Consider the following 21,581-nt stretch of genomic DNA (forward strand, 5'->3'; position numbering starts at 1 on the left):
TATAGCAACAGCTCACCGCAGAACGATAAAAAGATAAAAACGAAAAAAATAAAGAAGAGGAAATTGGCTGACTTCAGCGTCAGGCTGTGAGATCTTCACTCATCTTCACTGTATGGTGGCTATGAAACACATGCATGTTCCTTTTGTTTCTGTGCTACAAATTCGTTAAAAGACACAAGAACTGTACAGTGAATGAGTAGAAAGAAGTTCTGTGGAGTCCAAATGGGACATTTTTGTCTCCACCAGAAGAACATGTGTGAGATGAAGAACAGGAGAGAAGATGTGATCAGACTCCCCCACCCCCGCACTCACACATGAAGGTGGACGTTTAATGGTTTGGTGTTTTGGAGCAGTGAAGGTTCCGGAAAGTGAACCAACATGGCTCCCGTTCCACACTTCCATCTGATATCTATCATAGAACCACCTGCCCAGTCACCGCACCTCAATCCTACTGACCTGCTCTGAGATGAACTGCATCACAAGAAAGAAAGAAATCTCCAACTAGTGAAGAACAACTTTGGTGAAGAAGTATTTCAGCTGAACGTTTGGAGAAACGAAGTGAGAGTGTGTTACTGTTCTTCATGCTAAAGGAGGATTTTTTAAATGAAAATCAAGTCTGGATATTAATAGATTTGATGGTGGAAGGACATCTTCATACTGTTACATGACCGAGTTCGTTGCATAGAAACGAAAGGAACATGCAGGTGTTTCTCAAATTTTTATAAAAAAATCCTGACTCAGTTCTTTTGTGAATTGTCTCGGATTTGTTAGACACCTGATTCGACACTGAGACTGTTTGAGCTGAAATCTGGTGCTTACTTGTGTACGAATTTGTTGCTCGGTTGTAGATGTGTGCGAACGCGTCGTCGCCGATCGCGTCGTAGTTCTCCTCGTCGAACTCCTCGTCCTCGTTCTGGTAGGAGGTGGGGCTATCTGTGGTGGGCAGGCTGGACGCCCCGGGGCTGGAGCGCTCTCCGGGCATGACGTGGTACATTCCGGGATAGAAGAACGAGTTCCCTCGCACCATAGAGCTCCTCTTGGCTCCTCCTAAAAGACTGAGCGGCACCTCGCTGCCCTCCGTCTTCACCCTGCGGAGAGAAGGTGACCAGCTGGGAGGAGCCAACATGGCCGCCGCTGTCGCCGCTATGGCGTTTCCCGCGCTGTTGTTGTTGTTGTTGTTGTTGGGACTCTGAGGCTCGGAGCCGGGCTCGTCCGTGGCAGCGGTGGCCGAGTCACAGTGAGGCGAGTTGGCCTTGAACATGAGCTCCATGCCCCTCTCCACGATGTGCTGGATCTGCAGGTACCCGGCCGTGTACATGACCACCAGCTGCTCGCTGGCCGCCATCGTCAACTTCCCCGTGTAGCAGAAGGACAGGATTTGCTGGAAGCAGGCCGGAGTGACGGACGATGGCAGCTCGAATTCGGATTTGGTGCTGCCGCTGAACAGGTCGCGGAAGTAAAGGCTGCTGGCGGCGAGGACGGCGCGATGCGCCCTGAACGCCTGGCCCTTCACCACGATGGACACGTCGCAGTACAGACCCTGCAGCCGCTGCTCGTTCAGAGACAACAGGACCGCGCTGCCAAAGTTCGGGATCTCTAAATGCAGCAGCTGCGACATGGTGACCCGCATTCACACACACACACACACACACACACACACACACACACACACACACACACACTCAGCAGCTCATCTGAGGAGAGAAACAAGTTCACGGGGGTCAATCACAACTTTACATTAAACATGTTTTCTGGATGGACATGATTTTTTTTTTGTTTTCAGTTTCAGTGTTTCTTAGTTTTTTTCTTTCACAACAGGAGATGCTACAAGTGTCTGTAGCTGCTACAGTGCGAGCGATAAGTGGAACAATCTTTTATAGATGTTTTACATGAAATTGTGTGGTCAAAAGTAATCGGACACCGTTCTCTCCATATGCGGTTCTTGTATCGGACGCTTTCGGATGCAAGAAACTTTTTCCCTCAACTTCAACTAGTAGACCAAATCCTGTTCCCGAACCCAGCTCTAAGAAGATACATGGGTTGGAGTGGAAGATCTCCTGCTAAAGAGCTCCTTACCTTCCTCACCTCCATCAGTACCTGACTTTACTAACACAAAGATGTTCCACTGAAAAACAAAAAATCCACTGGAACATCTTCCCAAAAGAGTGGAGGTTATTCGAACAGTGCAGTGAATGTGACTGTGGATGTGAAGGTCATTTGTGCGATTGATGTCTACGTTCATCACGGAGTGTTATTAACGTCCTGGATGATAACACACACACACACACACACACACACACACACACACACACACACACACACACATCGTTGTGTTCTCATCACGCCTCTGCACGTAATATATTCGCATCAGATCAGAGACAGAAGCACAGCGGAAAAAAACAGCAGGCTGAAGGACAGATGGAATTGAAATAAGTGAAAAAACGAGTCTTCTGAATCACACACACACACACACACACACACACACACACACACACACACACACACACACACACACTCACACACACACACTCACTATATTTATCCGAGACATTCAGTAGGTTCAGTTTCAGTAGTTTGGACCGAAGGTTATTTTCGTTCATCGTTACGATATCGTTTCGTCCTTGATCTTAACAGATTTAATTTCCTTCCTCATTATTTCCACTTCCCCCTTTTTTTTCACACATTTTTTAAAGCCACGTATTTTAAAAAAGAGATCGCAAGAGATTTTGAGATTCTTCAAATATCACGCAGATGTGAACATCGAAATCCTTCAGACTGCACAAAAGAGACGATTTCCTCAACGTCTGACTGATTTTTTCTTCGGAATAAATTAAGTTTCCTACTGAAGCAGTTCATTGTCTGTTTACTGATTATACTGTAACTCCAAAAAGCAAAGAATTTCCTTATCGCTATTCACGAATCTAAAGTAGATTTAACCAAATCATCCAAGTCTATTTTATGCAAAAACAGCAAAACGTTTCTCCGTGATTTTTCTCAAAATATCACCACTTTATTCTCATAATTTCGACTTTATTCTCATAATTTCGACTTTATTCTCATAATTTCGACTTTATTCTCATAATTTCGACTTTATTCTTTTAACATGAACTTCATTTTCAAAATATTTCGATTTTCTTCTCGTAATTTTGACTTTATTCTGAAAATATTTCGACTTTATTCTCATAATTTCGACTTTACCTTCGTTATCTTCCTTTTGTTGTTTATTTTACGTTGTAATAAAACACTGTCTTATAAAACAAAGATAAATAATAATACTAAAATGGAAACAATTAAAGGCAATGAAATCTGTACTAAAATAATTAGACTAGAATAGAATTTAACAAAATTTCAATTCTGTTTATTTCCTGCTAAAGACAAACTCAAATCAAGTCCAATTTAAATTTCATGCAAACGAGCCCAATCAGCTCCGAGGCCCACCCAGAGAGGGGTAAAGTGGGCGGGGCTTCTTGTTTCAGCACCGCCTTCACAGAATCATGCAAAAAGTATGAAAAACACACAGCTGGTACTTAAACTTTTAACTCTGTGCGACTCCAACTTACAACTTTATACACAATCCCCCCAACACACACACACACACACACACACACACACACACACACACACACACACAATTCAACTCTCGTACTCACGATGGAGTGGAGTTAATTCACTTGAGAAATACTCTGCAGCAGATTTCCAGGAACGTTAACTGAAACGCACACACACACACACACACACACACACACACACACACACACACACACACACACACACACACACACAGTCCCCCTTCTACTACACTTCTAACAATCCCTCTATCATAAAAGTCTGACCTGCAAAGTTCACTCTTCGGTTGGAGAAGAAAACCTCAGACGCACTCTAACTCTCTTTCTCTCTATCTATCTTGCTCTTTTTCTCTCTCTCTCTCTCTCTCTCTCTCTCTCTCTCTCTCTCTCTCTATCTTGCTCTTTTTTTCTCTATCTATCTCTCTCTCTCTCTCTCTTTCTCTCTGCAGCTGTGTTCCAGTGCATCCGTGCTGAAAAGGGAAAGGGTTTGTGTGTAATCAATGCAGCATCTATACGTCGCAGAGAGAGAGAGAGAGAGAGAGAGAGAGAGAGAGAGAGAGAGAGAGAGAGAGAGAGAGAGAGAGAGAGAAAGCAGGCTACAGTTACAGAAAAGGGAGACAGAAGACAGAGAGGGAGGGGTTTTGAGACAGAAGGAAAGTCATTTAAGGACAGTGCGAGTGAAGAAAAGCAATTCGACGAGGCTTTTGCACTTCACACCAAATCCCCGAAGCCGAACGCCGAACGCACGCTGGATATTTATTACAGTTTCAACCACGGACGTGAACCAAAGACGCCCTTAACCACAGCGACTTACACTTACCTCTTTCATACACCTGAGCACTTATAGGGTTCAATCAATATATTTACACTATTTTTTTTAAATACCACCTTACCACCATACCACCTTTTCTCATTTCTTCTCTTCCATTATTTTCTTATAATCTCTTATACGTTATATTTATACACCTTTTACTTAATGCACATTTTCTGAGCAGTGGATTACAGTAGACTATTTACAGTACAATACACACATACTGATCAGACTCCTGGGGAGACTAAAACATACCTCGACTTAGTATAGGGTCATCTATCAGAACGTATCTCCATCGTAACTCAGGGACTTCCTGTACAGTATATTATAGGTTCGAAAATAATTTAAAGCAAGTATATTACTTTTTTAAAAAGCTATTTAAGCGACTCACTTGAGAGAGTCACATGATGCGACTTACTAAAAAGATTTCCATCAGTACAGTGCAAACATCTCTAATAAGACCTCTTAGTTATCTACAAACAAGGTGTGGAAATTAAAAATAAATGAGTAAATAATTTTATCCTGTAATACGTATTTACATTTTACATTCATGGCGTAGACAAAAGACAAATAAAAAAAAGTCTATCAATGAATAAATCAACACTGGCTGCAAACTTAGAATACCACCAGACTCAAATTCTGTTGAGAGAAAATATAGCACACGTTTAAAAACCAATACATAAATACATTAAACAGACAGGGAAATGAAGTGCTAGTTCAAGTGCCTACGTTTGCTAATCTAACCTGAGTACACATTGAGCTGAGCAGGTACCACAGAAACCATTTAAATTAGAGGTCGATCGAAGATTAATCGGCACCAGTATTTCTGTACCGATAGTTTTTCCGGGTTACGTTACACAGCACAAGGGCGGCCTCTAGAGGCCAATCACTGACACCACGTGCTGTTTATTTGTCATGTATTTTTTTATTGATTGTGGATGCAACTGTTTTTATTTATTTGGAGTGTTACTTTTTGTTTTTATTTTCCTAAATATTTACAAATATAATAAATACATTTATATTATGTTCATTTTCTTGCCTAATTTATCTATTCAGTATCACAACACACACACACACACACACACACACACACACACACACACACACACACACACACACACACACACACACTCACACACACACTCACACACACAGTTTTCTGCTCCTGCCTAAAGAACCTAAATGCTCTCCACAGCTTCCTCTTGGCTCGGCGTGTAAACACAAAGCAGCTGTAGAAGAACAAGGCCAAATCTGAGCCACTCTGAACATTTGCTTCTGCTTTTTTTCTCTCCGTCTCGACGTATTTCTGTGAGATTCTGTCTGCAGACGCTTCTATCGCCGTTACGTTGCTCTGTCGTGTCTACAGACCTCTCTCTCAAAATGAAAAACACGACAGAGCAGCGATTTTACAGACGTACAAAATCGAGACACGACGGTTTGGGAAAAAGAGACAAAAGGAGGACACCACGTTTGGCGTGCGGTGTGACGATGGCAGATGGGACGGCCCTGACGTTGTTCTGCCAAATAGGATGCAAATGTAGAAAGATGAGATAAAAGCACTAAGAATTAAAAAGATAAAGTAAGAGATAAAGAGAGAGAGAGAGAGAGAGAAAGAGAGAGAGAGAGAGAGAGAGAGAGAGAGAAAGAGATAAAGATAGAGAGAGAGAAAGAAAGAGAGAGAGAGAGAGAAAGAGAGATAACACATCAGTCACTGCTTTTATTTCTACACTCTGAAGATGAACAACCCGAATTCTACAACCACAGAGAAATGATTCAGAGGATAAAAAAGAAAGCGATTTAAAAAGCAAGATGTGAGAAGAGAAGCACAGAGCTGTGGACCAGGTTTCAGAGGCGAAAAGCAAAACACAAATCTGATTTGATTCTGTCAAAACTGTAGCCTGAAACAGTTTATTCATAGAACTGATTCTGATTGGCTCAAATTTTCTACGATTCTCAGGTTTCTTTTTACACACTCTTATTATGTGCTCTGTGTACAAACATTTCCAATTGCGTAATCGTTGTTATGCTGACGAGATGTTTATTTTTTTAAACACTTACGGAAGAAGTCTCCAGTGTCGGAGCTTTGTAACTGTCACCTCCAAGGATGCTTTGCTTTTCTTTTTTTTGCAAGCTACAGTGATAACAGACTGACCAGCTTCATGGATCCATAACATTAAACTCAAAAACTAAACCAGCAAAAATCGCAACGGTTGACAAATCGTTTCGTTAGACGCCGAATAACTGACGATTATATTTACATTTTATAGCAAGTTGACTATGTTTGTGACCTAAATCTTCGTTATTTTCCTATAAGAGGGAATTATTCCACACACGAGCTTCATTACATTGATTTAATCTGTGATCTTTACGATGCATTTATCGCTAAGTGTCGTTTAAATTGTCCAATGTGCCAGGTTTCCCCCCCACTGAGGCGCGCAATAGAACCATCCGTTTTCTGTGCGTAAATATTCAGGTTAGTTTTGTTTATTTTTTTATTGATAAATAAAAGAATGAGATAATGGACAATTATTAGTGTGAGAGAAGTAAAGCCCCCCCCCCCCCACTGCTATTAGCCACACGTGTGTATTGCGCATGTGCGCCTGCAGCCGGCCCCTCCCACGTGTCATGCCACTCCGCTCGCGCCTGCTTGTCTCGCTGCCAGCGCGCTCACACCGAGCTGCAATGCAGTGCCCACTACAGAGCCTGCAGACATGCATGAACGTGCCACGCTCGAGCGTCGAGACGGGGGGACATGCAGAGTATACTGCAGCAGCTCTCAAACTTAAACACACACACACACACACACACACACACACACACAACACACACTAAATATAGCCTTTGCACATATCTGATAACAATATAGAGAGAAAATGGAGGCGTCTGTGTAGCTGGCACACGCCATCCGAGAAAGAAGAAAGAAAAATACCTGTGAGCTGCTGAGGGGCAACAGAGCAAAGTTACATTCCAGCAAACAAAAATCATTTATTCATTCTGCTATCAATCCATCCATCCATCCATCCATCTATCTATCCATCCATCCATCTATCCATCTCTCCACCAATCCATCCATCACTCCTCCCATCCATCCATCCATCCATCCATCCATCCATCTATCCATCTCTCCACCCATCCATCCATCCATCCATCCATCCATCCATCCATCCATCTATCCATCTCTCCACCAATCCATCCATCCATCCATTCATCAATGTGTCTCTCTGTCTATAAAGTGGAACAAAGTTAACATTAATTCACCTATCTATCTATCTATCTATCTATCTATCTATCTATCTATCTATCTATCTATCTATCTATCTATCTATCTATCTATCTATCTATCTATCTATCTATCTATCTATCTATCTATCTATCTATCTATCCACCATCCATCCATCCATCTATCCATCTCTCCATCCATCCATCCATCCATCCATCCATCCATCCATCCATCCACCAATCCATCCATCTATCTATCTATCTATCTATCTATCTATCTATCTATCTATCTATCTATCTATCTATCTATCTATCTATCTGTCTGTCTGTCTGTCTGTCTGTCTGTCTGTCTGTCTGTCTGTCTGTCTGTCTGTCTGATAAATAAAATAGTGAACACCTTCTGCAGCAGGACATCACACATCATCAGCACATAATGAGTTTAAAATGAATATAATAACAATAATAATAATAATAATTTTAACCCTAGTAATAAAAATCGGATCTGAAACTGAGAGTTTGAAGGTAAAAAGCTGAAGTTTGGATGTGGAGAATATTTTTCACTTTTACAAGCAGAACTTTGAATTTTCTTTCTCACCATGAGGTCTTTCATAAATGAGCGTTTGTGTTGGAGAAACACGCTGAATGTTACATTTCCTCACTGAGTTTAGAAGATGAACAAACCTTTACACGCACACACACACACACACACACACACACACACACACGTTATGAAATTCCACAGAGACAGAATTAAAATCTATAAAAATAGCTGTGTGTATAAAAGTCGCCGGCTGTAATGAATATTTTGCGATAAAGAATGCGAGTGTTACGTAAAGGTGTGATTAAAGCCGCATTAGAACGCTGAGTGCGGATCTTCTGAGATGCTCGAACACGTGCAGATGTGTTACTGATAAACGTTTGCAGATTCGCCGCACGGCACATTAACCACATTCTGCTCGGCTCTGTGGAGCTTCTTCATAAGAACAATCCGGCTTTATAAATATTCAAACACTGCAGTCACGCCTGAGTGCGTGCGCACACACACACACACACACACACACACACACACACACACACACACACACACACACACACTCCGGCTCGATCTTAAAAGGCTTCCTGCAGGACCAGTAGTGCACTAAAGAGCGTGTAAAGAGATTTCTTCTCACTGCACATCCTATAGGCTGCAGGAACGTGTTTGAGATGCAGCTTTAGGTTCTTTGAGCTCCAGAAGCCCCCTGGCAACAATCCCTCCAATCAGAGCTCTCACACACCGTCTCCACAATGCTCTTTGTGGTTCTATGTGTGTGTGAGCTGGATGACATGACACGTGTACGCTTCAGATGATGCACCTTAGGCATTTCTGGGCTCCTGATACCGACTCAAAAGTTTGTTCACAACAGACAGTCGTATTTTTTTTGTTTTTTTTTGACAATCGCTATGATTTAACACACACGTGACACAATCCTATAACATGCCGTCGCTATAGCGATTATGTATGTGCATTCTTCGTGTCACATTATAACATGAAGATGCTCCTATGATAGATCTTTGATTACAGCAATAAATCCAGGATCACTTCATATATGAAGATAAAATTATTTTCGTTTATCGTCAACGCCAACACCCTTTTCGGAGCTGCCCTGTGATTTCTCCGTCCCCCTTCTGGTGGATTTTATGCATAGCAGCGTTTACGCTGTAGTCGGCCATCTTTAATCGCATCACAGCGGTATTAAATTGCTCAGTGGGCCATGTGATGACATCACCAGCCTGATGAAGCCCTTCGAAACAATTTCCATCTCCAGGTCCTACATAATAAACTGAAATCTCACAACGTTACTTCGCAGGCCGACTGAGTGAACGTGTAAAACCGGAAAGAAAATCCATTTGTAATAAAATAAAAACGATTTCGTGATCAGGACGTCTGCCTTTTTTTATTTTTTTATCTGCAGACAGAAGGACATCCGGAACTAATCGATATCACCGTGTCACTGATGCTTAAAACTGTTGCCAGAACACAACTTCATTGGTTGGCTGAGGATCACACTTTCCCTCGCTCTATCTCTCTATTGCTCCACCACTCCGTCTCCCACAAGCTCAATGAGCTGAAAAGTGTCTCACAATGTTCCCCAGTGTGGGACGAGCCGTCCACATCCCTTATCGGCAAAAACACAGACAGGAGATCAGAGATGCTGGAAAATGGGAAAATGTTGACAAGAAACTGGATCAGAAAGAAAGTTTAAGGAGACGATATTGGATAGACGACAAGATGAAAGAAGAGAGACTTCGAAAAAGGACGTGAAGAAAAAAAAAGAGAAACGAGACAAGAGGGTGAGACATTTTTGACAGAGAGAAAATCTGGACAGAGAGAGAGATTGAGAGAGATAGAGGGAAAGAGAGAACTTGGCCAGAGACATTTTGAACAGAGAGAAAGACAGATTGGATAGGGCAGGGTTAGACAGAGACAGAAAGAGATATATATATATATAAAGAGAGAAAATATGGACAGAGACAGTTTGGACAAAGAGAGAGAGAGAGCAAGGGAAAGAGAGAGAGAGAGAGAGAGAGAGAGAGAGAGAGAGAGAGAGAGAGAGAGAGAGAGAGAGAGAGAGAAGAGTGTGTGCTACAGGTCTGTTTCCACTGTCCTCTTTTTTTAGGATTGTAAAGCTTTAACACACACTTAAAGAATGAAGCAAGATGAATTTATTACGGTTATATTCAGGACTTTTGTCAATTATTTAAATCAGACACACACACACACACACACACACACACACACACACATACACACACAAATAGAAACAGTCAGATAGATAGACAGCTAGACAGTCAAACAGACAAAAGCACAGATAGACAGACAGTCAGACATTTAGACAAACAGACAGACAGGCAGACAGACAGTCAAACAGACAGTCAGACAGTTATACAGGCAGACAGACATACAGTTAGACAAACAGACAGACAGACAGTCAAACAGACAGTCAGACAGTTATACAGGCAGACAGACATACAGTTAGACAAACACAGATAGACAAACAGACAGACAGGCAGACAGATAGTCAAACAGACAGTTAGACAGTCAGACAGTTATACAGGCAGACAGACATACAGTTAGACAAACACAGATAGACAAACAGACAGACAGGCAGACAGACAGTCAAACAGACAGTCAGACAGTTATACAGGCAGACAGACATACAGTTAGACAAACAGACGGATAGACAGATGTTCAGACATTTAGACAGACAGACAGACATTTATGCAAACAGAAAAACAGACAGGGTCATATAGATAGACATTAAGACATACAGACAGACAGAGGGACAAATAAACAGACAGACAGTTGTAAATATAGTTAGACAGACAGACAGACAGACAGACAGACAGACAGGAGTTTGTATGTTAATACACCTGTGTTTTTGTGTACAGATGCAGAGAAAAACACAGAGGCGTGTTTTCTTTAAATCGGAGTGCAGAATCTCTCAGTGAGCATGTGGTGTACATATGAACTTCTACTTCATCCAGAGCGCACTCTCATCTCCCAAAAATAACACACACACACACACACACACACACACACACACACACACACACACACACACACACACACACACACACACACAGTAAAGACAACATGCGTATTTAAAGAGACAGTATGGAAAGGTCCAGTCAGGAGCTAAACCTCACACACTCACCACACACACACACTGCCTCAGGAATGTAATAAATAGCGATACACAACCAAACATTTCTTCACCTGGCCTAAAGCTCCACCCTCATGGTTTAGGCCACGCCCCTATTGAGATAGAGCTGAAACTGCTTAATGGGTTTTTCCTGTCAGTAACCACATCAGTGTGTCTGTCTGAGACGCCGAACTCCTCCATGAAGCCGAGTGAGAACACGGCCGCGGTGTTAGAGGTGCAGCATGCTAAACCGGAGGCTGTACGCTACGTCACTTCTGAGCTACGCTAGCACCAAAGCTGCAAGAAACACGTGAAACACGTGAAACACCAAACCTGGCTGAGTGAACCGACAAGGAAAAGCTGGATCTTGTTAGATGTTTATCATTTAGTGATTAGTTTCTAAAATAAATCAGTGTTCTCTTTTGTTTTCAGTAGAAGCACTGGAACACCCGACTTTTCCTGCCACATGCGGTTCTTCTCCAAACTGTTACCACAAACTTGGAGACAAACGAGTGCAACTAGTGTCATAAAATAAAAATCCTCCAGCTATAGAACACCATTGACCTTTTCTCCTACATCAATACCTGACTTTACTATGAATCTCCACAAATCTCCACAAAATCTAGTGGAACATCTCAGAAATGTGGTGGGAAGCAGGAAGCAATCTTATGGCCAGGTGTTCCAGGACTTTCGATCCTTTCGTGCTGTTAACGGGTTTAAGAACAAAAAATTCCAGACTTCAGACATTATAGTTGGCGTTAAAATAAAAAAAACACCAGTGTTTCGAAATTGCGGATGAAGTCGAGAGGAAATGAGCCGCACTCATACAGGCAACGAAACCCGGCTAGTGTGTGAAAACAAAGGGGTCAAAGGTCAAGGACAGAAGGTCGCCTGTGCAAGGACAAGGGTAAAAAAAATTAAATTATTTTAGTCTGGGATTTATTTAATAATAACAATAATAATAATAATGATTGTTAATATTGCGTCTGCTCTCCCTCTCACCTCTGCACACACTGCTTTGAGACGCGAGACGAGGTCATACCCTTTCCCGTAAATACGGTTCTCTACGTTTCCATAGAATAGTTCAGCGATGATAAGATAACTGAAACTCTTTCCAAACACCTCGACAGAATTCCCCTGTAGAGTGTGATGATGTTGTGCAGCAGCCGCCCCTGCACGTTACTCAACCCGAGAGTCACAGCAACGGAAACGCACTACAAATCATAACAAACCTTCACTACATGGATTTCTCTTTTATTTCTGTTATTCTCCTCTCCCACTGCTTTACATTCTTACATCTCACTGCCACACTAACGAGCCACACGTCCGCTTGCTTCTTTATTTAAACATCAGTTTGTTTATTTGTTTTTGAATTATTTGAAAATCAGTTTTGATTGAAATTTTATTTGATACTTACATTTTTTAAATATTTTAATGTACATGGGAGAGTTGGAAGAAAACAGCTCAATTCTTTCTTCCTTTCTTCCTTTCTTCCTTTCTTTCTTTCTTTCTTTCTTTCACCATCACAAAAAACACAGACACACTCATCTACCTAATATTCAAAATTACAAACAAAGAAAAAAAAAAAAGTTTATATAAAACAAAAAAAGAGCATTGGGCATTTTTGAAAATATGAAATATTAATTAATTGGAGAAATAATTATAATAATGATTAATTATAATAATCTGTTGAAATAAATCTCTCAGATTTGCAACTAATAAATATTTACATTGAAGAGAAATTATTCTTATTTTTAATTTGCAAATTTTATTATATTGCATAAAACATTTTATATACATTAATATATATTTCCTGTAAAATATAATAAGGAATAATTCATTTTTAATATAGTAATTTAATAATAATAATAGTATATTATATTATAATTTTTATAGCTTTTTATATATTAAATGCAATTTTTTTTTAAACGTATGTGAAACAGAAATACTGTAATTGAACTGAAATAAAAATAAATTAAATGAAAAAAATCTATTTAATTAAATCCTAGACATAAATTTTTTTCTAGTTGTGATCTTCTTGTAAAAGTTATAAATATATAATCACTTATTAAGATATATATGTTTTAATAGCAGTTTCCTGGGATCGTGTTTTACAGAGACCTGAGACGGACTTTACTCACATAACAAATGTTCTTCTAAACAAGAAGAAGAGGAAGAAATGAGCTGCATTGGGGATCTTGTGTAAACACACTCAGTCCAAAAAAAGTTTGGGTTTCATGGCCGTGTTGGGCCGTGTTACAGTTTGTGCCTGGAGAGAAAAAGCAGCGCAGAAACACTGAGCGTATGAAGACGTGCTGCGTGAGAGTCGAGCACAGAGCAGCTTGAATAAGAATTCAATAAGATATCTTTAGTATGCATGGCATGGTCAAAAGTATTCGGACACACAATTTTTCCAACCGCATGTGGTTCTTCAAAGTGTAGGAACACAATTGTGAAGAACAATGTGGATGCATGAAATTATCGTTTCACTTGAACCAGGAGACCCAAACCTTTTTCAGCATGACAATGAGTTGGAGTGAAAGTTCTCCTGCTGTAGAGTTTCAACCCTTTCGAACACCTTTGGGATGAATGTGAACACTGACTGCACTCCAGACCTCCTCACCTACATCAGTACCTGACTTTACTAACATCCATGTAGCAGAACGAATCTTCACAAATCTCCACAAAACCTAGTGGAACATCTTCCCAGAAGAGTGGAGATTTTTATCACAGCTAATGGAGACTTTTGGCCATATCGTGTGTATTTACTTGCTCAGACGCAAAGGAGACGCAGACGGACGTTTGGGTAAAAGAAACACAAAAACTGGTGGAGATGTCGAGGAGAACTTCAAATCCTACACTCTAATGATGTTCTGAAAATTATCCAATAATTCAAAGTGAAATATTAAAATTAAAAATTATATATATATATATAAATATAAAACTCTATTGGAGCTGAATACAATATGCTTTTATATGCTTGAATGCACATTTCACCCAGATTAATCACACACACACACACACACACACACACACACACACACACACACACATACACACACACACACAATTTGATATTTTATGAGATTTCACACTTACACTCGTAGTGGAAGTGACTCAATGGTGTGTGTTCATTCACACCCTTCACATAGCTTTCACTTCTCTGCTGAAAGAGTGAACTTTCGTTTATAGTTAAACAATGGAGAGAGAGAAAGAGAGAGAGAAAGAGAGAGATTGAGAGGGAGAGCGAGAGAGAAGGAGAGAGATCCAAACACACACACACACACACACACACACACACACACACACACACACACACACACTCAATTCAATCCCACACACAAACACAGACACACAGACGCACAACCACTTTTTTCTCCTCTTCGTCTAGCTCTCGCACTTCTTTCTCCTTCCCTCCTACACACACACACACACACACACACACACACACAAACTGGCGTGATATCTATACCATGTGATCATGCCAGGCACCATGCCAAAGGCCAGCCATGTCACTTACCAGAAATCTCACACAGAGTGAAAGGGGGGAGGGGTGAGACAGAAGAAAAGAGCCTTTAATTTAGCCTAACACACACCCCACACACACATACACACACCCCACACATACACATACACACACCACACACACGCACACAGACACACACACACACATACGTACACACACACACACATACACACGATCTGAGTCACCGTGCTTTCTCTTGGCATGCTCAATGTTAGTTTTATGTCTGAAATTCCCAAAAATGTGTGTGTTTAATGTCACGCATACCTTTAGTGTGCTCTCACCGCCCGCAACGTGTGTTTGTGTGTGTGTGCCTGTGCATGTGTGTGTGTGTGTGTGTGGTCGTGCTTTCCTTTCAATTCTACACATTAATGTGGCTAACGTTTTCCAGGAAAAGAAAGATTCAGTGACAGATTAGAAATTAGCTGTTTATCTTTCAATGTAAAAAGCATAATATTATCTATACACACACACACACACACACACACACACACACACACATATATATATATATATATATATATATATATACATACACACAAGTCTATGTGTATTTCTTTATGACGAAAATGAAATATCGTACTCTGTATATCGTGATGTAACTCTCCTGTCAGAATCGACCGAACCTCTACATATTTATTATCAGAGACACCTGACCATAAAATTGTTATCTTCTTCTTTTTAAACATCAAATTCCACATTTAGTCGTCTTGTGCTGTTATGCTCAGCTCCACTCTTCTGGGAAGATGTTACACCAAATTTTGTGGAGATTCATTCAGACACAAAGATGTTAGTAAAGTCAGGTAGTGATGTAGGTGAGAAGCTGAGGAGGTTCCTGGGGTGCAGTCAGTGTTTCACATTCATCCCACAGGCGTTCAATAGGGTTGACGCTCTATAGCAGGAGATCTTCCACTCAAAGCCATGTAAAGCAGATCTTCATGTTGCTGGCTCTGTGCACAGGGGCATTGTCATGCTGGAACAGGTTTGGTTGCTCTACGCAGTAATGTGGTTGTTTATGTGCTTAAAAATGAACAATCCCTTATATTTTAAAATAAACAACAAACACACGATGAAAAAAGCAGAATTAAATAAATAAAATACCAGATGCTCATGATGAGTCTGAAGGAGGTTCAGTGGTCGTCACTTTAGGAACAATGTTTGTGTAACAAAAATCTGATTTGACCATAAAAATCAGACAGAAAAAAGAGACAGAAAATAATGAGTAGGCGATTTACTGAAAACTGCGTTTAAACTCAAACCAGCTGTTCATCAGCTGATCAAAAGTTTAAGACCATAGCCTTTAAAAGTTACAATCTGTGCAAAAATTATGGCTTTAATGTTATTGTCCTTCACTGTCATGATCTTCTGATGGAACGTGGTGGAATTGTTGAGCTGCACAAGCATGGGCTCTCGCAACACGCCGTTGCCGCCGAGGTTGGACGCAGTAAGACGGTCGTTTCAAATTTCTTAAACGATCCTGAGAGTTATGGGACAAAATAATCAAGTGGTAGACCCCAAAAAATCTCACCTTCTCTGAGCCGGAAGATCTGACGGTCTGTCAGTGAAGATACAGACCAGACCTTGACCCAAATGAAGTCCTTACTGATGCTGACTGCAGCCCAATAAAGAACAAAAACATCTTTAAAAGCCACGTCTCCTCCCACAACACAAACTTTTCCCATTTGGAATTTGCAAGGGAGCACCAAACATGGGACACAAAAAACTTAATCTGGATAGTCCTAATGGCTTTTAACGATTCTGAGACAAGGAGATCCCACTGGAGATATTTTCTGTATGGCACAGTGGAGGAGGCTCTATCATGATCTGTGGTGCTTTTTCCTTCAATGGGAAAAAGGAGTTTCAGGTTGTGCAGGGCGTCAAACAGACATGGGGACATGTTGGCGAGCATCCCTCTTGACTGAGGAGCCTTGTCTTTGTGGTAATGACCGGGTCTTTAAACAGGACAACGCTGCAGTTCACAACACCCGCCTGAAGGAGGCATTCTTCCAGGACAATAACGTTGCACTTGTGGACCATCCTGCATGTTCCTCTAATCGAAATCCCCTTAAGAATCTTTAGGGATGGATGACAAGGAAAGTTTACAAAAACAGACGTCAGGCCCAGACTGTGGATTCCTTTGTGAAGCCATCTTCACGAACGTTCTCACCAGCCTCCTGAAAAGCGTCAAGCTCAAGCATGCCGAAATGAGTGTTTGAAGTTATGAACAAGAACGTCAGGGCTACTCAATACTGAGACCTTTTTATGACACTTTTAGTTCAGTTGTGGGGATTTTTAAAAGGCTGTGGTCTAAAACTTCAGCTGAAGAACAGCCTGTTTGAGTTTAAACGCAGTTTTCAATAAATTGCTTTTTCTTCTAACATTTTGAAGCAGTTCTTGCAACCTGGTAATGATCCACCAGTGAGAAATGCGAATACTTTCGAATGGAATTCGGTCTTTAGATTTCGTTCAGGAGTACATTATTATAATTAAAATGAATATGAAACCCCAACCAGCGTGGCAGTAAAGGTAGCCCAGGGCTCTGAGCAGAATAAGGTTCCGGGAACATTTCAATGAAACTCAACACCTGAAGAGGACGTCACCTGTAAATACCGTTAGCTCACGTGCTCTATTGTTGAAAGTTGAGCAGTAAACAGATGCAGAAGTGTCATAAGCACACAGATTTGGATTGTGATTGAAGATGGAGTCAGAGTTAAATATAACATTAGGTTGTGAGATAAAATCCCGGGTGAGGTGAAATCGCCCGCACGGTATAGCGAGTCGCATTCGAGGATTACGCGCCGGTATCGCATGACATAGTGCACATAGTGAGAGGTATGTTGTTGCTATTAATACGGGCCAAGTCGTTTTTCAGGCTCTTAGACAACATGTGGGGAACGTTACATGCAGAACCCAAACGAACAGAACCCCCCAGCACCCGCCCATAGGGGGCAGAACATACGACGGAAACGCAGAACAATTTATCGTGTGAGTCTGGAAATATTAAAACCACACGTCTTGAGTAAAAACCTCATGTGACAATAAATACATTCGCATGTGAAAGAACCACATGTCATAGAAAACCAATCAGCACTTTCTGACCAATCAGAATCCAGAATTTGGTGAAGTGATTTGACACTCACTTTAATTACAGGAAACAGAAATCTCGATTCGGGGCGTCTTTGTAGAACAGCGACTGTGTTCAATGGGATGTGGTTTTGTTTCCTATAATAACACAATGTGCTGCAATGTGTGTGTGTTTGTGTGTGTGTGAGTCTGATATCCTGAACGTCTGTCGTTGTCACGTCTTTGTCTCATCATGTCTCTCGTATCTCTAGAGCTCCATGGAGAACGCAGTGTGAGCTCGGCTCTCCGAGCAGAAATGTGAGGACGTGTGGTGTAGCGAGGACCCTGTGAGGTAACGCTGTTTACAACGACCTCGGTGTGGTTGTTATAACACGTTATAAACATGTCATAACAGTCACACTTCAGATCTTTAACCCAGAGTGCGTTCTGATGCACCACATAACCCCAGGAGCAGAAAGTTTCAAAACATTATTATTTAAATCCATTTCAGGAGATTTATTTTATTTATATTATATTAAATTATATAATGAAAGGAGTCTCCAGATTTAGTGTTTCAGAGTCAGTGAAAAAGACAAATAAAAGACATAGAGGTGAGGATGAAATCTGTGTGGTTTGAGATGGTAAGGTTTGAGGATATGTGATGTATGAACATGAGGTTTGGGACTGTGTGGTTTGAGAAGGTAATGTTTTGGAGAAGGTAACGTTTGGGGACGTGTGGTTTTTGTACATGAGGTTTGAGAATGTGTGGTCTAAGAAGGTGAGGTTCAAGAACGTGTGGTCTGAGAAGGTGAGGTGTAAGAAGGTGACGATTGAAAAGGTGACGGTTGAGAATGCTTGGTGTTTTTATACATGAGGGTTGTGAACGATTGGTTTAAGAAGGTGAAGGTTGAGAAGGTGAGGGTGTAGAAGGTGAGGGTTGAGAATGCTTAGCTTTTGAACATTAGGTGTGTGACCGATCGGTTTGAGAAGGTTTACAGGAGATGAAACTAGGAGCCTGTGTGGGGGTTTAATGAGGATTATCCATCAGGTACAGCATGTAATTTAAACATAAACGCCTCTGCGTTCGGCACATTCCCTGTGGCGCTCCTGTGCGGAATGCTGCATGGTGTGAAAACTACGAAGGGCAACCGGGGACACGATGCAAACATCCAGCTGGGCCACGTCATCTTAGTCCTGGACGTCTGCCAAGCCAAAGACGGAGCGCTTTGAGAAAGAGAAACATGGCCTTGTATGTTGTGTGAGAACACACGATAGCTGAGCAGATGCCAAGATTCCCTTTCAGTTCTCAGAAGCGTGATAAAGACTGGCCTGATGATCACCTACACGATATTCCGAGCGCTAAAACCTGCGCCAGGAGCTCCACCACCACAGGGGCTGGAGGAACGTACGCTCGATGGCTGCTGTGATTTTTTTCTAGACAGAACCTCAGCAGATGTCAGAGCTGATTCTCTCTGAGCTTAAGCAAGAAAACCTCCTGACTGAATATGCCATTCTCTCGCAAGCCAAGAAATATAAAATAAATAAGGAAATAACTGCAAAGCAAAAGCAAACACACACACACACACACACACACACACACACACACACACACACACACACACACAGAGGAGTTCATGCAGATGTTTACTCAGAGCGACTCTGAGGAGTCTGGTGTGTATAAAATGCTGCTCAGATCATGATTTACTTCATACTGCACTTGGGGTTTCTGCTCATAATCAACTCCACGGTTTATTGCGATACAACACACACACACGCGCGCACACACACACACACACACACAAACACAAAATACCGTTATCATCACACACTTTATTGTCCGCATGTGTTCCGTTTTAGACTCCAGAGGTGTTTAACTCAGATTCTGTTCTCATTCTGATTCATCATTATAGCAATCTTAAAATAAAATATAATTATATTAGAAAATTAAATGAAAAATGTAAAAAAAAAAAAAAAGATTTAATGTAATACACATTACCTCACTATTTTTTATTTGTATACATTTTTTATATTTTTTTACAAAATCAACTGTATAAGTTTTTGTGTGTGGAATTTTATAAAATAAAGAATGAAAAATTGCGTTCCTTAATAAAATTCCGATTTCATGTTCTGCATTAAAGCGTTCCACACAAACATATGAACTCAATATAAGCGATCCGGTGCGACCCTGAGAACACATTTTTCACAGTTGCTTTGGCGCATTTTCTCAGATAACAAATTAAATTCTCAAAACTACATCTTCACCCTCCACATCCACATTTAGTCACTTGCTCGTGTCATAAAAGCGATTTCTCGTCGCTTTGAACAAATTGCGAATTCTTCAGTATGTTTATTCATCTGATTGTGTGATGTTTGCCATTTCGTACTGTATTTTATCAATTGTGTATGTTCACGGTGATCAAAATATATTATACTGGTTCTCAGTTTGAACAATCTTACAGCTTTTCTCAGTTGCTTTGAAGCGATTCTCGTCCTTAGTATTTGCATTTCTCAAAGCAATTTAAACAAACAGCACAAAACATTGGATTTCCTGTGAAAGTTTAAATCGTGTTGCACGGTTTCAGTGTTTTCTGAGGTAAACTATGGTTTGTATTACGGTTATAGGGGACGCACATGGCTGAATTTCTTCTGTACAGCATCTATGAATATCAACAGCTCAAATGTAGACATCTGTATATTAATTGCAGGAGACCAGACAGGATTTACACTTTCACTGTTCTGGTGTTCGTTCGTTTCCTGGTTCTTCATCCATTTTCTGAAATTGTAATCCAGTTTTGTCACCAATTGAAGGTTCATGAGATTCACCTCTTAGCTATTTGAGAGCAGTAGTTCTTGACCTTCTTGGCCTTCATGACATTCAAACACATAAAATAAGAATTGTTTAAACTGGTTTAAACCATTTTGCATTTAATGGCTCTCGTTAACAATCGTTACACAAACCATCAAATGAACGTACCAAATCGCTCACAATTTGTTCAAAGCGACAAAAAGTTGCTTTTGATGATGTGGAGGTTGAACAAGTAGTTTTGAGAATTTAATTTCTGACTTGAGAAACGCTCCAAAACAACTGAGAAAAACTGCACCTGCAATGGTTGAAGCAGTTTTTATAATCTTTTAGGCTTAAATTTCTATATAAATATATAAATGTGTCTTGAATTGATGAATTGTGGAATTGTGGATGAACTGTCACTAATAAAGGCGTCAGATCAACCAATAATCAACTAGTGTGAACCCTTAAGTAACAATAGACGGATAGCAAAACACGGAATTACAATTTCTGAAAATGGATGAAGAACCAGGAAACAAACGAACACCAGAACAGTGAAAGTGTGAATCCTGTCTGGTCTCCTGCAATTAATATACAGATGTGTACATTTGAGCTGTTGAAATTCATTGATGCGGTACAGAGGAAATTCAGCTTTGTGCGTCTGTTATCACAGTAATCCAGACCATAGTTTACCTCAGGAAACACTGAAACCGTACAACACGACTTAACATTTCACAGGAAATCCATTGTTTTGTGCTGTTTGTATTAATTGCTGTAAGAAATTTACTCACTGGTTTGCAAATATTAAAGATGATTCAAGAAACGCTCCAAAACAACTGAGAAAAACTGTAAAGAGGAAAAAAAGCCCCCACAAAAAAAGAGTTGTGTTTGTGTGGAACACTGAGAGCTGATCAGACACACACACACACAC

At 40.7% G+C, this 21,581-nt stretch overlaps 2 protein-coding genes across 20 annotated transcripts in view; one reads left to right on the forward strand and one right to left on the reverse strand.

Moving 5' to 3' along the window:
- The window catches only part of nacc2 (NACC family member 2), a 40,195-nt gene that overhangs the window by 14,401 nt on the left and 4,213 nt on the right, over positions 1-21,581 (reverse strand). For 16 of the 19 annotated variants that reach the window (XM_083531335.1, XM_083531334.1, XM_083531326.1 and 13 more), the window contains exon 2: positions 820-1,694. In XM_083531335.1, the coding sequence (XP_083387461.1) occupies positions 820-1,630 (811 nt within the window). In that variant the 5' untranslated portion in view covers positions 1,631-1,694. Of the gene's footprint in view, positions 1-819; positions 1,695-3,650; positions 4,450-14,378; positions 14,923-21,581 lie in introns of those variants that run through there. The other 3 variants (XM_083531337.1, XM_083531336.1, XM_083531325.1) reach the window with 3 other exon arrangements.
- The window catches only part of ak1 (adenylate kinase 1), a 162,012-nt gene that overhangs the window by 7,589 nt on the left and 132,842 nt on the right, over positions 1-21,581 (forward strand). The gene's annotated exons all lie outside the window — the stretch shown is intronic.

This window comes from Silurus aristotelis (assembly GCF_946808225.1).
Source record: "Silurus aristotelis genome assembly, chromosome: 26".
Lineage (NCBI taxonomy): Eukaryota > Metazoa > Chordata > Actinopteri > Siluriformes > Siluridae > Silurus > Silurus aristotelis.